We start from the raw sequence: 26570 nt of genomic DNA, 5'->3' as shown, positions 1-26570 counted from the left end.
TAGCACTGCATCACTAACTAGAAAATTCCCGCAGGAAATTTTGAGAGTGACTCGAGGGCTGCTGCCGGGGTTATTAAAAAAAGAAAAGGAAAAAGATGTTAGCATTACCATTACTAATGTTGGCATTACCATTTGCCACGCTAACGCGCGGCGCTGACGCACTAAACTACACAGTAAATTTTGCAGTGTTAAAGTAACACTTAAAGAGTTAAATTTAACACCATTTCCGAGTGTATTTGGTCCAACTCGGAATTAGTGTTAAATTAACTCTTACCATAGTGTTTAGAATTTAGAGTTAAATTAACTCTAAATAGAGTAAAAATTTAACACTCGCTTACACTGAATAGTGTTATTGAAATTTTACACCAAAGGTTAAATAACACTGAAGAGTGTAAATATTATTCTTGGTAGAGTTGATAATTCACTCTTCTATGGTGTCAAATCAATTCTGATTGAGTTCCATTCCAGTACAGATTAACACTCTAATAAGTGTTGATATTACACACTACTGTGTTGATAATTTACTCTCTTGCAGTGAAAAACAAGCTCTTATAGAGTAAAATTCTAACACTGTATAGTGTGAATGAAATTTGACACCATTTCTGAAAATAAATCTTAGCAGTGTTAATTTTACACTTATGTAGTGTCAACTTACATGCAACACCATTAAGTGAGTAAAAATCACAAGTTTCCACAAAATAACGCATTTAAGAACTTTATTAGCAGCTCTCAACTATGTCAGGCTGAAATATCATCTCATCAAAACATCTCATGTAGAATACAAATCTACATTTAAAACATTGACCTTAAGTCTGCATAAAATGACAATATGGAACAACATAGAAAGAAGAATCTGTCGTTCCATACTTCAATTGTACATCAAATGGTCTGAAGTAACGCAGCTCATTTATGTTCAACATCTTTAGAACCCTGTCAGGATGCAGCCTGACCTCTGTTTCCTGTGGAGATAAGCACTGTAAAGCTGCATCTTTAGCTTGACTATGAATCTCAGAACACACTTCTTCCATAGAGGAAACAAAACTATTTACAGCAGATTGACTTAATCCGGCTGCCTTGAGTTGTGCAACAGCAGAAGCACACATATCTAGAGTGCTCCTATTGGAGTTTCTCAACAGTTCAGATGTTGTGGTTACCTCATCTTTGTTACCCGTCAGCGATGTTGTGGCTGTCTCATCTACATTAGCTGTCACCACCTCTCCTGTGCTCAAATTAACATCAGTGTCAACCTCCTGGTCAATATACTCAGTGTGTTTGGTGTTTAAATGTTTCCTAAAACCAGAAAATGTACCAAACACACATCCACATCCAGTCTGGGCACATTTAAGCCTGAGATTTTTTCCAGGTAAGTAACCATGAACTAATCGTAAATGCCTAACAAGCATATTTGAACTTGTTAACTCAGCCTGACAAACAAAACACTGCATGATAGAGGAGAAACTTCAAGCACTAATGAAGCAACCTCGCCCTAACTTCAGAGACACGAGGACTTTCCTTGACCTTGCCGACATCAATGTTGTACACTGTGGTTTGGATAAAAGTGTACATGTTGTGGAGCATGCTGTTGTATGATGTGCCAAACACAAAATGAGCCTTAAACAGTTCATCAAAGGCACCAAGAGAAGAGGTTGACCTGCAAGGTATGGCATTCTTGTCAAGAATGATGAAGAACTGATGGATTGCATTCTTCTTAACTCCAACAGCCAGGAGATAGGGTTGAGCTCTGGTGGTGATGGCATCGAGATGCTCTTGAATGTTTGTTCCACTCTGCGAAGACAAACACATGAAGATATGATTACAATTGGACAATTGTAATACATAAAACCAAAACAAAAAGAACAGAAAAACTAAATAATAATACTTTAAGTGAGACATATTCACCACCAACTAGTTGCTTAGAATACACGTTAGCATCATATTGGCTGTCAGTACTCATTACAAAGCACTTTATTAATGCCTTATTGTGCATGACCATATTCTACAACTATTAGGCAATTATATAAGATTTGTCCCTCAATAACCTCCAAAAACACAAACCTTCTTGAAGACCACAAGATGCTTCTCTGCTTGGGATGCCGAAACCTTTCCTGGTCTCTTCCGACCCTGAGCAGAGGGTGGAATCAGGTGTAGCAGCAATAAAACCGACGAAAGGTCACTGTCCCAACCTGTAACAACAATCGTGTGTTCAATCTCAACACACTTCAGTTATGCGTGCTGTCAACAAAATTCAGTGGCTCTGCAATGGCAGTAGCATTTAAATAAATAAAAAAAACAATAAAAAAAAAAACAATAACGGAAAGATAGCAGTTTTATATCATCACAAGAAGTTATCCAAATCAAACCATGGGACAAACACTTCAGTGCTTTTGAAGTTTTGTTCAATATACTGCGTACATAATGTCCTCTTACATTTATCACACATCCAGATATGTAAATGTTTAGATATGATAATTATATATTCCAAGTATATGAGAGCAGCAGAAGAAGAACAAGAACAATTATCTTACCAAAGTCAACATCAACTTCAGTGCCATCCTCAGGAGGATCAGCTGCCAGCAAGAGTTCTTCAAGCTCACTTGTGGATAGAAGCTTTCTGCATTGTTGGATGATCTTTTTCTTGAACATGACCGGCCACCTCTCCAGAAGCTTGCTTAAGGTATCCTCTCCAAACATCAGAATGAAATCCTGTTCAACCTGGGGTGGGGTGGTGATGGGTGACAATTTCAATTTCAGGCAACCAAAGTTAACGGGTGATAGTTATTGGGGTATTACTACAACGCCTGTCTACCGTCTTATAAAAACTATTCAACTGTCATAATGTTTTCAAAATAATGATAGATAATTACCAAGCCTTTGACGTCTTTAAAACGTGGAAAGTCAGACAGTATGTTGCTCGCCTGCTGGGGGTCAAGGACCATGTTGCGGCGATACACAAACGTCAGTTTCATTTTCTTGTTGACAGTGTCCTCATCAGCTGAATGTTTCATCAATGAGATTGCTTCGTTGCACTCATCTTCAGTCAGGGCAGTCTCTGGATCGAACTCGGACTCTCGTCTGACAGTTGGTCCTCCAGACATGGCTTCACCAGATGATCCTTTGGCTGATTCTACATAACATGGGAAAATACAGTATTATAAATACTGATATCAAAAACAGTTTTAGAAACCTGGCAAACTTTTAAAGAGGTACTCTTTACTCTTTACACCAAAAGTATAAACTTAATTACTGACTGTACTGTGATGAAACATATCAGTGCTGGTGTTAATATTGACATTTTTTTCTTCACAACTTATGATTATTACTATTATTTTGTGCATTGAAAGTGGCTCAAAATGTCTACTGTTTTGAATCACCCTAAAATTTGCCATGCCAGCCTGTAGACAAAGTCAGAGGAATTGAAGGGTGTAGTTAGACTTCAAGAAAAATATTGTATTATTTTAAACATTATGTGCAACAAATGCAATAACTGATCTTGCGACTGTTTTGTTCCATACATTTTTCCAGTATTACCTCCAAACGACGATCGCCTGTCTTTAGCTGTGCCTCTCTGAATAGTTTTAATCCTCCAGGCCAAGTACCCAGTTCCACTCTCACCATCATAATAGTGCTCCTTGGAGGATGAAAGGATAACAAAAAAAAAGACATTCATTAATAACATTTAAAAGTGAAAACAACAGGCTCCGATAGGATTCAAAATTTTTCAATACAGCATTTAACATTACTACAACCATTACTGTGTGCAACTCACATAGCCACTCTTAGAGAATGGGTCACTGAGGTAGGGGAATAAGGTCACTATTCCTCTGGCGTACATTTCTTTCACTTGTCTGGGTGGGGATGTACTGCAAGGAGAAAGGGGTTTGCGGTTATATTCACTGGATTTAATTTCGATTTCAAATTAATCTCTAAGCAGAACACAAGGACTGTTAACAAATTACCCATTCTTTTCTGTCATGTCAGCTGCTAGTATGTTGACCATTTTTCGTCTGGTTTCATCAGTCAAGGATTTGGTTCGCCTGTATTCATTTATTACACGTTCCCCACCAGGTTTGTTGGTAAGAACGGATTCCACCAACTTGAAACACAATACAAAACAATTCAGCACATTAGGACTATATCCACTGCAAATCAGAGTTCACTTAAATGCTGGAAATAAATTCATATCATGGCTAAGGATGTCCCGATTCAATCTCAAAGATATCGGCGGAACAATCAGCAGACTACAGACAGTTTATTAATTCAGGTAAAGGCTGCACCGAAGTAACAAACACTGAAGAGCTCCATCCAGACAGTGACAAGGTTATAAGGATTACAGAGAGGATTTGTTAATTTATATTTTATTGTTAAAGATAATAATAATAAAAACAAGCATATAAATTTAATTGATTTTAATAACTTTGATGTACTTGAAGTGTACACTTTATTATAATAAAATAAAAAACTTTCAGGAGCTAAAAAACAAAAAACTTCAAGACATAATGAGATCAACAATGTCTTCCAACCACGTAAATGTCATAAGAACTTATTTATAAGAACTTACTTGCTCAGCTTCTGCGTCCAACCTCTGGCGTTTTCTGGAGGGACTATCGGAAATGATGTCTGTGTCCTCAGAGTCCAAGGAATTGAGGGATGATGGTTGGGATTGCTCAGGAGAGGCTACCGTGGAAACAGATTCTAATCATGAATTGAGAAATCGAAATAAGAACACATTATATAGAGTTTGCTGATAACCCTAACCTGTCACTTCTAATAAACATCATAACATAATAGAAATTTAACAGAAACAAACCTGAGTCATATTTGATGGTTAACACCCCAGTTGAGGGATCCGTTACTACATCCTGAAAAACATCTTCATCCAACTCAGTCCCTGAACTGTCGACAACTTTCACACCTTCTGTTACAGCTGGGACACCAAACTTTGCAAATGCTAGGACACAGGAACAAAAGCTTGTGTAAACAAGAAAACCATTGCTTATCTAATGATAACATTTCACTACTCACTTAATATTCACTGAATCTGGATTACCTTTTACAGTAGGGCTCAAACAAACACTTAATGTGAATTAAAATTATTTTTTATGTTTTTGTACCAACTATACTTTAAGCAATGCATCCAAAGTTAAGGGTGTGGTTAGAAAGGGTAACACAAAACACATATAGACGTTTGTAAGATATTGATTAATTCCAAAATCCAAGAACTTAAAATTTTCCATCATTTTATATTAATATTCCAGTATATCAATTTTAAACAGCTACTATTACTATTAGCATTTAAAGCTCCTTGTGCAAATCTTAATTCCCTGCAGAGAGTATCAGCACAGTTCATGGTTAAAGTTCATGTGCTCATTATTACAATAAACAAAAACTATATGCACTGTATTCCCTCAAATTTGAGAATATACATAACATACATAAGAATATCATGCATTTCAACTGAACAGTCCAGAAGCGAGGCCACCTTTTGAGGTGAATCACGTTCACTTTGAGTATAATAAAGTTTGTTTCAAGCCACCAAACTGCTGGGAAATAATCAGCTATTTTGCAGAAATGACCAGTAAGATTTAATTTAACTTAATCATGTCATCTTCCTGAAGGTGCCCAACTGTCATACGGATTTACTTTACATTGCTGTAGTAACGTTACTTAATCCTACCGTTACAATACAAAAACCACCGGGCGCGTCCGCATTACATGTGCTATTCAATGTTTCAAAACCCACCGGCAGCCGTGGTACGGGAAGCGTCACCAAAGCGGGCCTCCGCTGATCTATTTTTGACGGACACCGCGGCATACCTGTCAAGTTTTGGATTTAAAAATAAGGGAAATTTTCCGGCGCCCGCCGCAAGCAGTCCCACCACCCCAACCAAGCTCCAATATCCCTTATATCAGGGGTGCCCACATTTTTCTGGCTTGCGAGCTACTTTTACAATGACCAAGTCAAAGTGATCTACCCGTATGTGTGTGTGTGTGTGTGTGTGTATATATATATATATATATATATATATATATATATACACATTTTTTTTTAATTGTCATATTAATAGTTGTTACAGTGTTAAAAGCTCTATCCATCTTTGTTTTTATTTTTATCAAGAAAAATTGGTGCACTGCACCTTTACAAAAATAGCGCTGTCTCTTTAAGAAAGACTGTAGTCTTGAGTTGTTGGTGGCTGTGGATGTGTGCCTCTGAACTGAGGGCATGTTGCAACTATAAAGTAAAAATAAAGATGAAGGTTTGTCTCGCTGTTTGCTTTGAAGTTGCAATGGATACATGTTTTAGACTAACATAAAAAAAAAAAATAATAATTCAATGGCACTCGATCTACCCGCACTACCATCGCGATCTACAGTACCTGTAGTATGCTACTGCAGGTGGCAGTTATCGCGAGGCTAGTGACCTCAGATTGGGAATATTTTTATTTTATTTTTTTTTTACTTCGCCCGGGCCCGGGGTATTATTATTTTTTAATAACGCATGTTAAAATACGGGAGATTTACGGGAAAATGCAAATACGGGAGGACGGCGGGAAAGAAGGGTAAAATACGGGACTTTCCCGGCCAAAACGGGATACTTGACAGGTATGCACCGCGGGCAGCCCGCTTCAACACAGAGCACCTCGAGCGGGCAGAAGCCGGACACAGAAAAAGCAGAGAGGATCCGGTCGATTTTCAAAATAAAACACACCGCGCAAACTACCGGTAGTAAAAACAGACAAAAGAGAAACTAATTAACTACGTAGCATATTTACACACGGAGAAGCAGATCTAGAAGCACATAAAGGAAAGAAAATGACAAAAATCTGAGCAAGTAAACAAAGTCTGGCGGGCTAAACGCTTCTGAAACGCTCCCGCTAGGGTTTGAAGTCGCGTGCAGGACCGACCAAAACAGCGTCACGTGACAGAGACGTGCGGGTTTCGGGGTTAAATTTAATGTCTCCAACACATTAAAAACGACAACGTCTGTCAGTAACACCTGCGGTAACTTTAAAATACAAAAGACAACGCTTACTCAGTACCCAGAGTTAATGTCTACCCGCTCATGCAAAGGCAACGGATAGTCCAGCTAACATGAACTTTAGCTAGTTTAGCCAACTCCCCACACTAGCAATCTTCGCTATTCCACTATAATATTTGAACGTCACAAAGAACTACACAATCACACATCCACACTGTATTAACAAAGTTAACATAACTCTTGATAATTTGAGTGTTTGCTAGTTAATGTTAATTAGCTAACGTTAGCTACCTTAATGCTGCTCGCACATGGACTTGACATTCACTCGGCCACTACACATTAGCCGTCTGAAATTCGGCATTTGAAGACATAAAACGAGTTAAAGTTCACAGTTAACAGTGATATGAAGTCATTCTAAAATGCTGCTTCTGTTGAAAGGACAAATAATGCGTTTAATAGTCAATTAGGAGACACTTACCGCAGTCCTTCGGCACGAAGAAAATGGCGGCCTGAAATTTCCATTAGACGAGGGGGGTGGGCGGAGCTTTCCAGAGTACGTTTGACACTCCGTAGTTTAACGACGTATATTTTCACCAACACTGGGCGGTATCTTACTCCAGCTGTTGTTGTAATAACTCTGAAGGAGTCAATGTACTTTGACACTGCATATTTAACACTGTAGAATTTACTTTGAGCTAAGGGTAGAGATTAGCACAGTCACGCACACACACAATAGAAAACATTCAGCTCAGATGTACACACAGAGCAAGCAGAGTGACAGTCACCTCAAAAAATGTCTTGCTTTACCTCTCTGTTACTGCCTGTCTGTCTTTTACCCTCTCTCTGTCTCTTTCTTTGTTATTTACTTAAATAAACTGAAATTAACTGCCAAGGACTACAAAAATGGCTGCAGCTGTGGCCCTGGCCTGAGGCTGCCATGGTGACTCTGCTGGTTGCCATGACTACTCACAGACACAGGGGAGGAGAAGGAAGAAATTTTGATTTTTTGCCCTCTGACAGTCCTCGCATTTGGGCTCACTGAGGCAAAACCAAAGCTCACATCAGAAAAAAAAAACAGACAGTGATTGGCAGGAGAAGTTCCCGAACACACTGATGTAATTTTGGTGTCTCTGGAGTAAATATTGTGGAAACTGTGGCGAGTATAAGAAGAGGGTGGATTCAGCTTTCCTCGAAAATCAGCTTCATATTTTGAATGGGAGTTTATTGGCAGTTTTTGCGGGACACTCCTCACTCTGGGGCACGCCATTCAAATTCAGAAAATGTCTCGTCTTAGGCGAGCACATTGTATGAATCAGGACAAGTTCCTCTACAAAAGTGGAAAAAATCTAATGTCTACGATGTAAGATGTGCCCAGGAGCAGCGTGGAAAGAGAAAAATTTCAGTGAATTTCAGACAGCCTCTACCACTCTAGCCTCTGAGGTCTCCCACTCTAGGCCGAACATTCCACGCAATACACACCCATTATAAACTCAGAAATTTCACATGATTGATCACGATGATTGACGAGTGATTGATCGAAAAGTATAAAAGATATCAAAAATCTGAATAGAACTTTTATAGAGGACAAATTTACCTACATTTTAAAGTTTAAATGAAGTCTCTAGGTGAAATTTTGCGGGAGGAGTTAGCTTTTGAAAATGCCCCTCAAAAGTGTCAGTTTTTTCGTTTTTTCGCAGTTTCCCATTCATTTCAATGGGACGATTTTCGCAGTTTTTCGCGAATAAATTCGCGAAAAATTCGTGGATTCCTTATAAAAGTAATAGCACACCATTCCCGATAAAGGCGCACGTTTTGATGTAATTTTTGTCGGTGTCGCCCCAAAATTGCGGGGCGAGTTAGAGACCGAAAAAAGGTACGGAAGATGAATAATAATATAGAAGAAACACGCAGAAGAACAATAGTGTCTCGTGGCTTCGCCACGAGACACGACTCCCCATATAGCTTAGAGCTATATGGGGAGTCGTGTCTCGTGCGTAGCCTCGAGTCACTAATAATAAGAAGAAAAAACGTAGTGAAGAACAATAGTTTGCAGTGCTTCGCACTGCAAACTATTGACTCCCATAGCTTTGCTATGAGGGTCAATAGTTTGCATTGCGTAGCACTGCATCACTAATTAGTTAGGGTGTAACCGCTTGTTCCTGTGAAGGGTCGCAGGGGGTGCTAGAGCCTATCCCAGCTGGCCACTTCCACAGTATGTTAATGAAAACATACAGAGTTGTGAAATACTGTTTCTTCTAGTTCCACTGTGCTACATATAGTATATTGTTTACTGATAACAAGACACACACAATAACTTACTATAACTGCAGCTACTGCTGCACTACTCTCTACTACCCTACAACATATGACGACACAGCATACAAAACAAGGAGATAAACACATCTACAAGTGGAACTTTTAACTATACAGTGAATGTACACTGCTATTGATATATACAACTGTACACTGTATATAAAAACTGTACAGTGTTATTGCTACTAACAACTACACAGGATAGCTGTACAAAAGTTGCCTATACAATGAACGAGTGAATCAATGACTACTGCTATTGATAGTTTCGCTTGGGTCATGGCAATAATGACTCAGTGACAAGAACCACAATGTCCTAAATGAAGTTCCTTTTAACAGTTACTCATCATTTGAACATCATGCCTTTGTTTTTAGCAGCCCTCCTACTCTCTGCATAACGGTCTACAGACCACCCCAGTACTCCACCTCTTTTATCAGGGAATTTTCTGAATTCTTATCAATCATTCACACCACCTACAACAGGATTTTAATAACTGGTGATTTTAATCTACATGTAGACAACACCTCGGTCCCAGTATCCAGAGAATTTTTAAACCTCTTAAACTGTATGGATTTTAAACAACATGTCAAACAGCCGACCCACAGCAGGGGGCACACCCTGGACCCGGTCATAACCTATGGCCTGTCTGTGGGTGTGTCCTCTGTTGTGGACTTGGCTGTGTCTACCGTGTGTTTTTTAACATCACCAGTTTTAACCAGCAGGAGGCCCCGGTGAGAACGGCGAGGAAACGCTACCTAACTTCTGAAGTGGCTGCAAATTTTATCCAGATTTTACAGAGAAGTCCTGCAGAGATTTTACCAGCACCTTGTGATTTTATCATTGACAGTTTTAACAACAATCTGAAATCAGTGCTGGACTCAGTGGCTCCTCTTTTAACAAAAACAATTAAGACAAAACTTACACCCCCGTTGAGAAATGAGGAGATCAAGAAATTGAAAAGAGTCTGCAGGAGTGCTGAAAGGAGATGGAGAAAATCAAAACTAAGTCCACCATGAAATTTTATGTCAACAACTCAAAACCCACAATAATGCAATCAAACAGGCAAGAATTTCCCATTTCAAAAAACTTATCACTGACCACAAAACAATCCTAAATTCCTCTTCTCCACCATAGTTCTTTTAACAAATAGTCGTTTTAACAGGTCCCACAAAATAACAACAGATACCCTCTGTGAGGACTTTGCAGACCACTTCAGAGGTAAAACTGATGATATCAGATCCAGTCTTTTATCTCAACAGACTTTAGCTGTCGTCACACCTGGATCTTTGACTTTACCTGAGGAAACACTGGAGAGTTTTGCCCTGGTTGATGCAAAGACACTTGGTCGAGTTTTCTCCCAGGTGAACCCTACAACCTTCCTTTTAGATCCAATTCCCACACCATTTTGTAAAACATTTTATGGGCTCCTTGAGGAACAGCTTTTAAACACTGTGAATTGCTCTCTTCAAACGGGTGTCTTCCCCATCTCCTTCAAAATGGCGGTGGTGAAGCCCCTTCTGAAGAAGAGCAATTTAGACCCCAACATTCTTCATAATTACCGGCCCATTTCCAACTTACCATTTTTAAGTAAAATTTTAGAAAAAATTGTTTTTAACCAAGTAAATGATTTTTTTAAAGACAAACAACATTTTAGAGAGCCATCAGTCTGGTTTTAGGACGAACCACAGTACCGAGACAGCACTTTTAAAGATTTTAAATGATATCAGGTTCAACTTGGAAAAACATAAACTCACAGTCTTGGATCTAACCGCCGCCTTTGATACAGTAGACCATCACATTTTATTAAACAGATTGAAGAACCTGGTCGGCCTCTCTGTTTTCCACTGTTTTCAACTGGTTCGTCTCTTACCTCACAGATCGACACTTCTTTGTAAGTATGGATACATGTTCCTCAGGAACCCATGAGATCAAGTGTGGGGTTCCCCAGGGGTCAATTTTAGGTCCAGTTCTTTTTCATCTTTACATGATTCCCCTCAGTGATGTCATCAGGAGGCACGGCATCAGCTTTCATAGTTATGCTGACGATACACAACTGTACATCGCTGGGTCTCCTGATGACACAGGGCCTATATGCCCTTTTTAACTGCATCTTAGATATCAAGTCATGGATGGCAGCGAATTATCTGCAGCTCAACCAGGACAAAACAGAGGTTTTAGTCATTGGTCCTGAAGGCCAGAGAAAACAAAATTACAAGATTTTAATCCATCTCAAACTGTGAAAAACCTGGGTGTGATTTTTGACTCTGAGCTTAGTTTTATCCCACATATATGGAAGTATTTCTGTGCCATCTTAGTTTGAACATAAATTTCTAATGCTGAATTTTTTCAGCATGAAAATCAGACTTTGAATTTTAAAAATCATCAAATTTCTAGCCCTGATTTTTTTTTTTCAATGTTAAAAAAAAAATTAAACCTCAAAAAATTCAAGCAAAAAAAAAAAACATTCAAACTCAAAAAAAAATTCAACCTCAAAAAATTTAAATGATCTCTGTCTCAATTCATCCAACGTCCCGCCAATTGATACGGATCATCAGCCATTGCCGGAAACTCAAGTGGTGGTGCTACGGTAAGTGTGTTTACTCTACTTGCCATTTGTGTTCGTAAAATAATACTCGACACGTTGCACATTAACTGGATTTATTGAACAATATCTACACTGCATTTTTAATGAGGTGGCGTTCGTAAAAACTGTGTTAAAGTAAAGTGCTGTGCCGTGACAGTGTTTTCATACAGCCTAATATTAATTTTTATATGCGTATCGGGCTGGGAAAAGAGACCAGATTACACGCAGCTAGCGGCCAGAATGGAAATGAGCAGGTTATAAATGAAGAAAGGAAGAAAGAACAGAATACACACATGTCCAGGAAACTTTACTCTGTCCTTAGAACGTGAGCGAGGGAGGATCGGATGGTGGCAGCAGGGTCTCTCCTTTCATAACTAGCGGTGGAATAAAGATTCTGGGGGGATTCGGGATTGGGTTCATTTAACCAGACACCAAAGAAGACTCAAGAATCATGAATCTAGACGTCTATTTAACCGGTTCTGTTGAGTCCTACCACATTTGGTTGATATATCCCTGGGATTCGCGACTCGTGGATCCCTGCTTAACTAGCCACTCACTCAGTCGGCATAGAAATGAAACTTAACCGACTCAGGGATCCACGAGCTGCGAATCCCTGCTCAACCGAGAGAGTTGTGAATCCGTGCTTAACCGAGAGCAGGGATCCACGGTTAATCAGGGATCCACGACTCCTGGATTCCTGATTAACCGGAGCAGGGATAAGTTTCGTTTCTCTGCCGAGTGAGTGGGCTCCACATACATTTTGGCCATAAGAAAATAAAATATTCTTTTGTAGTGGTGATCCTGTCCTCATTCATTTTTTTTTTGTTTGTTTGTTTTGTACAGCCTAGTTTTGAGCTTTATGTTTAGGCTTATGTAAACTACTTGATATGATTTCCAGTGGCCACATTCACTTGATCACAATGAACTGATAAATGGCAATAACAGGTAACTGTAATAATCTGTTCTTAGGTGTTTACTATGCTTTATTATGTCTCGAATGAATGTACTGGAAACAATTTCTTTCGGAGTCGGAGCTATTTTGGGTCAAGTGACTCAAGTGACTCGCACAAAGCGGCTCATATCAGTGAGTGACTCAGAATGATCTGAATCCCTCTAAAGATCCGGGTTTTACACTACTATTCATAACTGATCATCTCCTTCATGCTATGGTATAACAAGAGTTATTGTGCAATCATTTTAATGCAGGCATCGGATTTTGAGCTATTCAAGTATCTGATGAAGCAGTTGTTATTACAAATTGCACTTTTCAAACATCAGGTGTTACAGTCATGGATTAACTTTTCTGTTGTTAATTTTCTATTGTGTTTTTCTCTCCTAGGAGCAAATGCTTAATCATCTTTTAGACAGACTGCACTATTGACTGGAACATATTCTGGGACGCATGCCTCTGGACCTGGACTTCTTAGAGTTCACTTGCACACAATAACTTGTGTTTTTAAATGCTGTATCCAGTCAAGTAACTGCAGTTTGAGCAAGGACCAGCTGGGCGACAGCAGATGACCATATCCCCAGACTACCATAGCAAACTTCTGGAACTTAATTTGTCTGTTCCGTGTATTGCTAAACTCTTGGGGGTGTCCAGACGTACAGTATACCGAGACATGGCTGAGTTTGATCTCTCAGTAAAGGCACTCTATAGCCCTATGACAGATGAAGAGTTAGATCAGTGTGTGAGAGAGATTAAATCTAGGCAGCCTAACTCTGGATATCGCATGATGAAGGCCCTCCTGCAAGCCAGAGGACTGAGGATGCAGTGTACTTGGTGGTAGAACCTACCATCCGGTCCAGAATTTGACCAGGTTGGTCAATTCAGTTGGTGTTGCTATAGAGTAGATTCAAATGGATGATGATTAGTCATCAGGATAAATAGCCAACTATGGCACTAACAGTTTACACTGAATAGAAGATTAGTCAAACCCTTAAGACAAGTAAACCTACCATTAGCTATGAACTGTCGTAGATACCCTGACATGCGGCATTTGGTTTCAACTGAACAGTCGTCATCATCAATGTCATCCTCACGAGGCCATGTGACACACTGAAGAAATATCTGCATTGAAAAACTAGCATAAGAAAGACTGATCATTTTTTATTCTTTTGCAGACCAGGTATGAACCATTATATTTACTATGAACGCAACGCTACAAGAGCAGAGTAATTAAAATTAACCTCAGTGCTGACATTCCCCGCCTTGACTTTAGGAAAGAGCAAAGCCAATGTGTCAGGTCTTTGGATCACCAGTGTCCACATTCTTTAATACCTCATCTCAGCTGCTTAATTTGCCTTGGGACACGTCCCATTACCTGTAAATAGTAGAGAAGACAGAGAAAATAGAACCCATAAAATTCCTTTGTCTAAAAGCAAGCTTGAAGAGTAAAATATAAAAAGAATGATGCTATTTAAATACACTTATTATAGAGCATTCCACTGGTGAATGAGGAAATAATCATACTGTTGTCCTGCAGACTTTCAGTATTACAGACCACCCACTAAACTTGGGAATCAAATTAATCAGGAAAAAGTGCAGCATTTTAATTTTGTCAGACAATTTTTTTTAGAACTTTAGCAATGTGCATTTAAAACCAAAACATGACCCACAGGATAAAAAAAATACATGAATTGTGACTTGTGTTTTTAGACAGACATTTCTCAAACTTTTACTCACTGTGTGTATCAATAGCTTTTCAAAAAGCCACCTCCTGTTGTTGTCAGTTAGGGAAGGGATATGCCAAGTCCTGGACACTTTGTTTATCCTTATCTGACAGTATGGATCCCCCTTCAAGCTTAAAGACAATAAGTCATATAAATGTAATTCATAAAGGACAATGGATACACAACAAAAGGGCACCTCATTGTACATAACATATTACTGAAAGAAAAAACGTTTTTTAATCAAACATACAAGCCTGATTGTTTCTCTAATGTCCAGATCTGGACAGTCCTCCAGTGTAACTGTTGCAGTTTCAGGACTTCCACCAAGCAAGACATGAATAACAGTAGGGCTGAGTCCCTGCAGGCATGGTCCTCCATGAAGAAAGGAGTGGCCTATCATTCTACCCGCCACCAGGAACATGTCACTTTCCACAAGAAAGTGAGAGGCTGAGGGAACTAAATGGCCAGGCTCTCCTTCAAAAAGCCGTGTAAGACTTGAATTTGTTGTCAAGATATCAAAAATATGAATTAAGAACAACAAAGAAAAGTATAATAGGCCTCCCTCCAGAGTACAAAGATGAATGTGAGAGTGAGTAGTTGTCAGAAAATGCATTTTAGTTTTGTGATGGACCAGAAACCCTAGATATCATCAATGCAGGCATTATACATTTAGACGGACCCTTTGAACTTTAAGGATAAAGCAAACCTATCAAAATACCATAAACCTTTAAGGACAGAATAATAAAAAATATGGTAATACAGTTTGCATTTGGAAGGATTCTGTTACATACATACCAAAATTGATGCAAAAGCCTGGAGAAGCTGAGGTGGTTACACTGTGTCCAATAGCAGTATCTCCTGTAACACAATGTAAAGTCTGACAGAATAAAGACAGAGTAAATACTTAAGTTAGTTTTGGACAACTAACTTGTAACTGGAGCTACCTTCAAGTCTGCAATTCAGGGGTCGTCCCCATTCCACATTAGGTCGCTTACAGAAGGAGACAAGTGCCATGTCCTGCTCAGCAGGGCTTTTTCTGATGTCCATGCTGAGAAGTAAGGGACTCTGTGTTCCGTGAATACGTAGAAAACTGTCTGCACACTGAGATATGGCCTTGGTGGGGTCACTGACAGTTAACCAGCCTAATATGAATAAAAAACAAAACTGGTTGTTTCATTATCTATGCTTGAACGTTAAGAATGCATAAAATAATTTAACATTCAGTGTATGAATTCCACTTCCCTATGCCACTGCTAAGCTTGAACAGCACCTACCATCTTGAACAGCTGCAGAACTTCTGGATGGTCCAGGCATTGCTGCTTGCTCTTCCTCAGTTACAATGCTTTCATGCATCACCTCTTCTCCTGCCCTACTCTCATAAAATATTTTGTTACAACTGCACAGCATGTAAAACAAAGACATTGCTGATTAGAGAAAAAAAAAAACATTAACAATAAAACGTTAATGGATACCTTTCCACACATGAGGAAGCATGTACCTCGATAAAGTCAGTAGGAAATATATTTGTGCAGACAGGACATTCCTGAATATCTGCTGTTGAGAAGTTACAGGTAAGAACAGCGTTATTTTCAAAAACTGATATTAAATACTATACAATATACTCTTAAAAGCAGAATAATTATTATATTATATCATACTTCTTAAATTTTTTCTCTTCAGGCTCAGTGATATCCACATTAGCCAGTTTATCGTCACTGTCAACATCTGTGACATTACAAGACTTGGGGCTTTTGGCATGTTACTGAATGCTTCATCAGTTAGTGGTAGGGGCTTTGTACTCAGTTCTTCTTGAATTGGGGCTACGAATAGATTTTTAGCCCAACGAGTTGCAGACTTCAACATGATGTCTGTATAGCCGGTATCATCGGGAGCCACAAGAGACAGCTGTCGGCTACCCCCTCCAGCTATAGAAAGAGGAGAGGAAAATTAGATTGTAAACTTTCAACAGTTTATTAGATATAGATTATATCTAGAAGTTAAGTCAAGCAACTCGGCTTCTTGTCTGACAGCAGACGAAGCTAAAGATGTCACCTAAAGCAAAACACCTAAAATTTACTTTTACAAATACAATTCTTACTTTGCAGTGGCTGGTTTGCAGGTAGGCATGCCCTAATAAAATAAATCATACATTTTAACATAGATAGGTCCTCCATAAATGTACAGAGAGATTTTTAAAAAGTTTTAATTGGTCCATCCAGGTGTATGGACGGGAGAGCGGTACGTAATCCCCGCTGCTGCAGCTTGACGAGTGCTCCAGCTCGTTTCCCGTGCCGGCGTCTCCGTCTGAATCCACAGAGCGCTGCTGCTCCTCCGACCAGAATCTCCAAAAAACAATCTGGCTGAGTGAAAACCGGAGAAAAAAGTCCGGCACTGGATAGCCCTATTTTCAAGAGTTCCTCTCTGCTAATTTTAATAGCAGAGGGAGTACAGAAAACTACACTAAACAGTAAAACAGCAATAAGTACTAGAGAGCACAGCAGCGAGACGTCCGTCCCCGGCGCCATCTTGGAATTTAATTCAAATCAGAAATAGCATAAATGACACTGCATTACAAACTAGCAAATCATTGTAACTTCATAGCCTGAACACAATATACAATACAACTAGCCCAAATAACTAATTGCACGTTATCACCTCTTCATGTGTTGTACTTTCATCTAGATGAGCAGTCCTACGGCCCAGTCCTGCACGTATATGGACTAATTGCTCCTGCTCTTTTGGGGTTTTTTCACATTGCTTTGGCAAAAAATAGAAAGCCACATCAAAAGGTCTAGGCCTCTTGGCAGGAACAGGACTTGCTGCGGGAAAGTGCCTCTTTCCTCTACCCCTGGTGAAAATACCCAGAAAGGACCAATGGAAATTAAAAAAAATAAAAAAAATAAATAAACTAGGGCGGCACAGTGGCGAGGTGGTTAGCTGATGCCTCACAGCGAGAAGGTCACCGGTTCGAATCCATGGGCCGGCTGGGCCTTTCTGTGTGGAGTTTGCATGTTCTCCCTGTGTCTGCGTGGGTTCTCTCCGGGTACTCCCACCATCCAAAGACATGCTCATTAGGTTAATTGGTGATTCTAAATTGGCTGTAGGTGTGAATGGTTGTCTGTTTCTGTGTTAGCCCTGCGATGGACTGGCGACCTGTCCAGGGTGTACCCCTGCCTCTCGCCCGATGACAGCTGTGATAGGCTCCAGCAGACCCCTGCGACCCTTAACAGGACTAAGCGGGTATAGAAGATGAATGAATGAATGAATGAAAATATGAACTACAACCGCGACCCTTAACAGGACTAAGCGGGTATAGAAGATGAATGAATGAATGAAAACATGAACTACAACCTCATATGTTTTTTGTAATTACATTAGACAAGCACCTTTATTATTATCAAATCTCACTGAGATTGTTTTCATTTCCTTAATATATACACATTTACAAAATAGATAAAAGACATCAGATGTTTTCTTACTTAAATGTCTGCAATATTGGTACAGAGCATTCAACACAATACTATCATTACTTTTATTTTGCCTGTACAGATGAACAGCGTGTCAAAATGTGTATATACAAAAAAATAAACAAACTTCTCTTTACCTGGTCAATTCCATTTGAAGTGATTCTGTCTGTGTCTGTTCTCTGCAGGATTGTATCCAAGAACATTTATTAATCAACAATACAGCTACAATGTATCAGTAAAATAAGCCATATCTGCCCGAATTAAAGTTTAATACTAAACCTCGTATGTTGATTTGTGACGCCACCACGGGCTGCACCTGAGTAAATGTAATAAGCGGACTGATTTCAAAATATTGTCATCATGACTGCCCTGTCATCACAAACAACACACAAATAATAAGATGGGTATTACAAACCAGCAGCAAAAAGATTGTGTTTTAAACAGCTAATGTGACCATATTTTGATTTCTTACTGTATGCCTCCTTGTGGATTATACAAAAGACACAAATTCAGATATAGGCTTATTTAACATGATTGATTGTACCTAAAATAATCTCTCTTCAACACTCAAGTCTGAGTGGTACGAACATAAAATAAAAATTAAAGCTGCGAGCAGCGTTGAACGGGCCCTCGCACCCCACGCCCATTGGGGACCGGCAAGGATGGGGTCGCTTCAGGTCTCGGGGGATACACTGGAGTAACCATGGACCATGCACCATGGCACGATGCACAGTCTGTGCAATTCAATATTTGTCAGAGCAAACCATCTGTGACAGCTGTTTTGAATGTATTCTCTCTGTGGTATCAAAGTATGTTAAAACAGTTTCACTCACACACGTACACACACACACACACACACACACACACACACACACACACACACACACACACCCATACACACAAACACACACACACACACACTGACAGACAGCTATGTCTCCATCTGCTGGACTGTCAACATTTGAAGTGAATCCAATCACTGACAGTAACAGCAGGTCACACTACAAAATAAGACATTTCCTTTTCTCAATAGGTGGCGCTACAATAATTGTATAATTATTCTCTCTGTGGCATCAAAGTATGTTAAAACAGCTTCACACACACACTCACAGAAAGACAGCCACCAGAGAGAAATGCTATGGCTCCATCTGCTGGACAAATTAGCACACTACTTGAAATGATGATGGAATCAGTAAGACAGTGAAAGTCTTGGCTGTTTTGAATATATTCTCTCTGTGGCATCAACAAACAATTGTATAATTATTCTCTCTGTGGCATCAAAGTATGTTAAAACAGCTTCACCAATCATTACAAGTTTAACCAACACACACTCTTACTGATGGAATCAGTAAGACAGTGAACCATTTCACTTTCACAACCACAACAGGCCCAAAGTTTAACGAAAACTCACAATTTTCGCAGTAAGTCATCACGACGAAATTTGAAGAGAATCCAATCACCCTGACAGTAACAGCAGGTCATACAACAGACACCTGCCAAAATCAGACATTTCCTGTTCACAGTAGGTGGTGCTACAATAATTGTATGAATATTGACATATGGATGTGTGCAGTTAGGGACCATTAACAATACTGTAAAGTTTGATGCATTTTGGACAGAATTAAAGCACATTTAATGCAACTTCCTGTTTTATGGCGCGTCATGAAACTTTGAGGGGCCAGAACACCCACGCCACTCCAATGAAAAGTCAGTTTTATCGTTTGTCTGTCTTTCGACTACCTAATTCCAAATGTTGAAGTCAATCTGATAAGGTTTAATGCCTGATTATTAAACCCTACCAAAAAAAACTTTTGTCCAATTTTCACAGTTTTATTAAAATAACAGACTTCCTGTTGGGTTTAGAATATGACTCCAATTGACTTTTTTATGCGTCCTGGGATGTTACATATATATGACATATTTCCAGATTTTTAGACGCAATGGGCTTCAGGGGCTGGTCCGTAGATGGCGCTACAGAGCCATTTTGCCATGCCCATGCTCGAGGCTCTTATCCATAAAATTTTTTGGTCGAACAAATTTTTCTGCAAATTCAGGACTTTTAGTGCATGTTTAGACATGCTTCGAATGTTTTTAGAAACAGTACGAAAACAAGAGGGTCCTTGCAACTCCGTTGGATGGCCCCGTTGGGCCCCTGCATTTCGTTGCTCGGGCCCTAATAAAAACACTGTCACGGTTTAATGTCAAACCTCACACTTGCTGCCCAGAACCGAAAGCTAAAACCGTTAGTTAGTTACTAACGCAGTTTTCACAAACACCACCTCATTAGAAATTCAGTGTAGATATTGTTCAATAAATCTGTTTAATGTGCAACATGTCGAGTATTATTTTACGAACACAAATGGCAAGTAGAGTAAACACACTCACCGTAGCACCACCACTTGAGTTGGCGGCCATGGCTGATGATCTGTATCTATTGGCGGGACGTTGGATGAATTGAGACAGAGATCGATTGCTTCTCCCTGGTTACCTGGATGTTGAGTCTTAAGGTTGAATTTTCTGAGGTTAAATTTCTTTTAGGTTGAATTTTTTTTTAGGTTGAATTTTTTGAGGTTGGATTTTTTTTTAACATTGAAAAAAAAACTCAGGGCTAGAAATTTGATGATTTTTAAAATTCAAAGTCTAATTTTCATGCTGAAAAAACTCAGCATTAGAAATTTATGTTCAAACTCAGATGGTACAGAAATACTTCCATACACATATCAAAAACATAACAAAGATTGTTTTTTTACCATCTTAAGAATATAGCCAGAGTCTGCCCATTTCTCTCTCAGGCCAGCACGGAGGTGCTGATGCATGCTTTTATCTCTTGTCGTTTAGATTATTGTAATGCCCTGGGGCCTCATGTATGAAGACTTGCGTGGATTTCCTTCTAAAACGTGGTGCACGCTCAGATTTAGAAGCATTTAGAAGCACATTTCCTTTGTACATCCCAATCAAGCGTACCCGACCCCACCCTGTCCACGCCCCTTTTAAATATGCACCTCCTGTCTACGCCCCTTTTAAATATGCAAATTATATTTAAATTGACCCTGCACCTGAGATTCCCCTCTCTGCGCGATCAGAAAACGAAAACATAAGAATGAGTAAGACGGGAAAAAATAAGAACTTAACAGAAAGCGAATTGGAGACGCTACTCACTGGAGTGGAGATGCGCAAAAATGTCCTCTTTGGCACGCTGCCACAATGTTGGTTACTTGCATTTGCGCATCACGTATGATCTGTACATTGATGAATGAAAATGTTTCCTGTTGACATTTACAAATTCATGCGATGGCGCTTTTATATCAATGTGTGTGCAGTCGATAGCTCTGATTACTTTCAGAAAACCGTCTTTCGCTGCAAATTGCTCTTTAATGTTGACCTGTTCAGATGCATTATATGGGAATTTGATATACCTAGCTGACATGCGGATAACTCCGTCCCACACTGCTGGCATGGCTCTGCTCAGGGTCAACTGGCTCAGTCCCGATCTGTCGGCCAGCTCCCTCTGGAATGCCCCGGTTGCGAGGAACCCCAGTGTGGTCAATACCTGTACGGACACAGGCGACGCATTGCTCTTGCTGTGTCGCGCTCCAATGCCGGCCACAGCTCTGCGCACAGTTCCAGAAGGACTGCCCGCGGGAACCTAAGCGGCTGATGAGCCAGTAGTCATTATTTGCCAGGAAATCATCTCTGTCTCTGAATACACGCTCTCTTCTTAACGCACCATTTGCGATATCTTCAAATAACGCTAAAGCTGCCATTCTTGTTAACGGTATTTCCGGACATTTCACTCTTGATACATCTGAACTTTTATGTGAGCGAGTACGTACGTAACGTTTTTGTACGCAAGCAACCTTCGTACATGAGGCCCCTGGTCTCTAGTCTTCCCAAAAAAAGTATCTCTAATCTCCAGCTACTATACAGAATTCAGCCGCACGAGTGCTGACGAAGACCATAGGGCGGGAGCACATTACACCGGTTTTAAAATCACTGCGCAGATTGAATGACCAGGGGCCTCATGTACGAAGGTTGTGTGCGTACAAAAACGTTACGTACGTACTCGCTCACAGAAAAGTTCAGATGTATCAAGAGTGAAATATCCGCGAACTTTGTACGTGCCTACGCCAACGCCATGGCTGGCGTACGCTGGATTCTACCGATGTCGATCCTTTGGCACTTAGAGGTGATGCCGGGAAAACTGTCATAAATGTGAAAACTATTACTCCGACCGATTGGGACTGTGCCGGTCGGTGGGACGGAATTATCCGCATGTCAGCCAGGTATATCAAATTCCCATACAATGCATCTGAACAGGTCAACATTAAAGAGCAATTTGCAGCGAGAGACGGTTTTCTGAATGTAATCAGAGCTATTGACTGCACACACATTGATATAAAAGCGCCATCGCATGAATTTGTAAATGTCAACAGGAAACATTTTCATTCGATCAATGTACAGATCATACGTGATGCGCAAATACAAGTAACCAACATCGTGGCAGCGTGCCAAAGAGCACATTTTTGCGCATCTCCACTCCAGTGAGTAGCGTCTCCAATTCGCTTTCTGTTAAGTTCTTATTTTTTCCCGTCTTACTCATTCTTATGTTTTCGTTTTCTGATTGCGCAGAGAGGGGAATCTCAGGTGAAGGGTCAATTTAAATATAATTTGCATATTTTAAAGGGGCATGGACAGGGAGGGGTCGGGTACGCTCAATTGGAATGTAGAAGGAAAAAGGCTTCTAGATCTGTGCGTGCGCCACGTTTTAGAAGGAAATCCACGCAAGTCTTCGTACATGAGGCCCCTGGAGGCTAGCTGTCATCATGCCGCCAAAAAAAACACAAATCTGGGTACCAGAAAAAGAAAGAGCGGAAAGAAAAAGAAAAAAGGTAGAATGAGGGGAAGCAACTGTTAACTGCTTTCTTTCAGACAGGTGAACTGAGTTTACTTGTTGTGTAACTGCATCCAATTAACGTAAACGTTGTCTTAGTCCAGAGTCATTAAATGACATCCTCACATCTCGTGTAAGGCTTTAGCGAGGCTTTATTTCTTTTTCTGCAAGCTGAAGAACAATTTTATTGAAAAATTAGATAGTTTATTTAATTTGATTCTCTGTGTACAGTTGTTGGCTCCTGTTCAAGAATAAATGTTTTTAAATCAAAATGTGTCATGGATTAAAACGTTAGTACACAAACCAGATGTAGCCTAATGTTTATAGGTGTTTGAGCACAAGTAGGCCAAATGCATCAATTCAGGTGGTGAATGAAAGAACTGAGTGGGGGTGGGGTGGGGTCTGATTTTAGCTTAAAACCCTATTTATGCTTGTTTATTTATGAATAAATGCCCCAATTTTTTTTTTCCTCGCGTGCTTTGTGCACTGCCATGGATAGGGGCCCACTGACATTGAGAGTGTACAGGGCCCAGAATTTGGTGCTACGCCCCTGACCACAGACTTAAAACATAATAAATATAACATTAAGGTTTCTTCATTTCAATTCAATTCAATTCAATAATTTATTGCCATATCAACACAGTTGATTGGAATTTGTTCATATGAAATAGGAAAGGCATCTCCTCTCATTCTTTGTAGTTTGTAAATTTACTTTCCAGAGAGGGGGAGAGATAGCGAGGACGACAGGATCCCCTATAAAATGGTCACACAACTGATTTTGGAATTTTAGAAATAAAGGGAAGGTTGGATATTGGTTAAAACATCTGTGTCTGGAGTAGGTTTTTTAAATAAAGGTTTAATTACAGCAAACTTAGAAGACTGAGGCACATCCTCACTCATCTTTCGGGCAGCCTCATGCCTCTTTTAACCATAATCCTTTGAACAAACAAAAAATTAAACAATGTGAGAGAATCAAGATGCCCTTCATGTTTTGCTGGTGCATTCTTAAAACCCTGCCAAAGAAAGAGTTAATGGAGGACAGCATGCACATTTCAGAATGATGAGACAGCTGGAGTAGCTGGAGGCTTCAGTGCTGCGTGTGACCTGCTGTTATTATTATTATTATTATTATTAATAATATCAATCTAATCTGAGAAACAGTTCACTGTACTGTAAAGTGTTCTGTAACATCATGTGAATTTGGTCTGTAATTAATGTTTGTTTTCTATCAACCAGGTCTGTCAACTCTGGACGGTCAGCAGTGTGTTCATTCCGACTGACTGACATCAAAACAGTTTTCTCTGGTAACTATAAAGTTCTGAACCGGGACACATTAAAGTGGAGCGTGCGAGTTCAAGAGAAGTTTGCAAATCCAGGACAGGTAAATTCACTTCAAATTGGTGTGAAAATGGTGAAAAGTACAGTGTAGCACACGAGACATTAATAATGATATACTGGCTTCAAAGGTTCCATATTGTAAAACATGCAAGGTGCTATAAAATATTGACAAACTACCAAAATAGTCCATAGAGAACAAATAAGGGGACTGACTGATAATGGGTTGTTAGAGCAGCATTCATTGGAGAAGCAAGACAGTATAATATACCCACTTAATAGTGACTTAAACAGTGAATAATTAGAATTTTGGCTTCATCAGTTCTTTTCATCCATTTTCAAATGTACCATGCATCAGTTGCTCTTATTTAAATCATGTTTATTTGCGGCATATAAGCTTTGTTAAGATGCATTTATGAAACCATTAGTTTGCTTTCTGCTGCTGTCTTCTGCTCCTTTCCTCCCTTCACTTCTGTCTTTTCTGTCTCTACCATGCCGGTGTAAAGCAGAGAGGTCACCCCTTATGTGCTGGGTTCTGCTGAAGGTTTATTTCTATTAAAAGTACTTTAATCTAACCATTTTAACAAATGTTACAGAATTCTACCGCAAACTATTCTTGCTGCATATTAGTCCATCATTTTCAGTTTGTCTTGGCACCTTTCTGTCATCTTAAATGATGGATGATCTATCATGCATTTTGAGCTGAAACTTCTAGGGACATGAAGTTGTTAAAAAGACGTATAATATGGGACCTTTAAGTCAACTAAGCTGAATTCACATTCTAGCTTTTTTAAAGAAGTTTGATTTATTTTTCGGTTTAATTCATATGTAACATATTAATGCTCTCTCATTAGGTATTTTTTAATGCAGTGCATTGTGTTTATTTTGTATTTGTGTCAAATGTTTTGTGTGATAGTGTGGTCTGCACAACGCATCAGACAACACCTTACGCTTTGTCAAAGAAAGCTTTCTGGCTGACGACATTGTGCGGCCAGTTGGAAGACGCCTGACCATGGTGTCCACTGAGCATAACTACAGCCATTTGACTGTCCAGAGAGTCCAGGCAGCCAACAGCAGACACTACACAATTCTCTTTCTGCTTACAGGTATAAATATAAATATAAATATAAATATAAATGTCTTCATTAAAATTACTCAAAACATCAACAGATATTCACAGTCCTGACAGTAGACAACCTCAATCAAACAAATTAAACTGAAATGTTATGCGTTTGGAAGCATCCTGGGCCCGTATTCCTAAAGATTCTTAGTGCAAAGAGTTGCTCCTATTGGCCAAATTCTAAGAAAATTTTTAGAATCATGACGTTTTCTAAGAATTTCCTCTCAAAGTTAGGAGTAGATCCTAGTAAAGATAAAAGGTATTCCTAAAGAATCTTAGCTCTTAAGAGAGCTCCAAAGGTGACATCTGTTAAGAGCATGGAGGAGGACTTTTAGGAGCCTGAGGAGTTTCTTAAGCAGAGGAGAAAATGGCCGAAAGAAGAGGCAGGAGAGATATTCTCCAAACACTGAATGACAATCAAGCTTGTTAAAATCGCAATAGTCATCACAACACTGAGGTATTTATTCACAGGAAAAATACAAAAATGCAACAATGCAGCAGTGATAACTTGGGCCAAATCTATATCTCAAAACACTTTTATTCTCATTGATCCAGAAGCAAACACCATTCCTCTGTCCAGTTAGGTTTCCTACGTCATTTCTTCTCCATTGCTGTTCGGTTTGCGGAAGATTTGAACAGCAACCAAGACTGCGTCTTCAAGGCCGGTTAGCAATCACAGAAATTGATGAAAGCTGAGCCATTTTACCCTCGTTAACACCAAATGGATGAAGGGCAAAAATGACCAGCATGGTAAATAAATGGAATATCCAACAAAGGTTCAAAAAAGGCAACTGGACTTGAAGAGTTTTTTGAGAAGACGTTTCACCACTCATCCGAGTAGCTTCTTCAGTTCTAGGGGACTGGTGGGAAGTCTGAGGTTTAAATAGGAACTCCTCCTGACTCAGGAGAATTTTCCATAGAGTAAGCACTAAGCACGGTCTAGCACCACCAACTGGTCAAAGTTTGAAGTACATTTGTGCATGTAACTTTTGAACCGTATGTCCAATTTTTGAAAACAAGGTATCGTTGTAATCCTTGGATCATGACGATTTCAACGCACATCATCATAATGGGTCGTGATGTATTTTTCGCAATTTATGATTTTGTCGACAGCGAAACTAAATTTTCAGCCTCACCAATTTTTTGTTCGGGTTCTCACGGAAATTGGCACAGACCATCTTCTGACCAATGTGCACAAAAGTTACCTATAGGC

The 26570-nt window shown here is 39.6% G+C and overlaps 2 protein-coding genes across 2 annotated transcripts in view; one reads left to right on the top strand and one right to left on the bottom strand.

The window, feature by feature from the left end:
• The window catches only part of sema4ab (sema domain, immunoglobulin domain (Ig), transmembrane domain (TM) and short cytoplasmic domain, (semaphorin) 4Ab), a gene marked incomplete at its 3' end in the record, with an annotated part of 98837 nt that extends 73494 nt beyond the window's left edge, over positions 1–25343 (top strand). Inside the window, exons 9-10 of the mRNA XM_084575483.1 lie at positions 24139–24283; positions 25154–25343. Coding sequence (XP_084431609.1) covers positions 24139–24283; positions 25154–25343 — 335 coding nt within the window. The remainder of the gene's footprint in view (positions 1–24138; positions 24284–25153) is intronic.
• LOC311510009 (uncharacterized protein) lies at positions 710–2658 on the bottom strand. Its single transcript, XM_084575482.1, has 3 exons — positions 2526–2658; positions 2056–2183; positions 710–1785 (listed from the first exon to the last, which is right to left on the bottom strand). The coding sequence occupies exons 1-3, from the start codon at positions 2641–2643 to the stop codon at positions 1468–1470; spliced, it is 564 nt and encodes a 187-aa protein (XP_084431608.1). The 5' UTR covers positions 2644–2658; the 3' UTR covers positions 710–1467.
• Positions 25344–26570: the final 1227 nt, after the last annotated feature.

Source organism: Chelon labrosus, assembly GCF_963514085.1.
Source record: "Chelon labrosus genome assembly, contig: SCAFFOLD_100, whole genome shotgun sequence".
In the NCBI taxonomy this organism is placed as follows: domain Eukaryota; kingdom Metazoa; phylum Chordata; class Actinopteri; order Mugiliformes; family Mugilidae; genus Chelon; species Chelon labrosus.
This window is presented reverse-complemented; position numbering and strand designations above follow the sequence as displayed.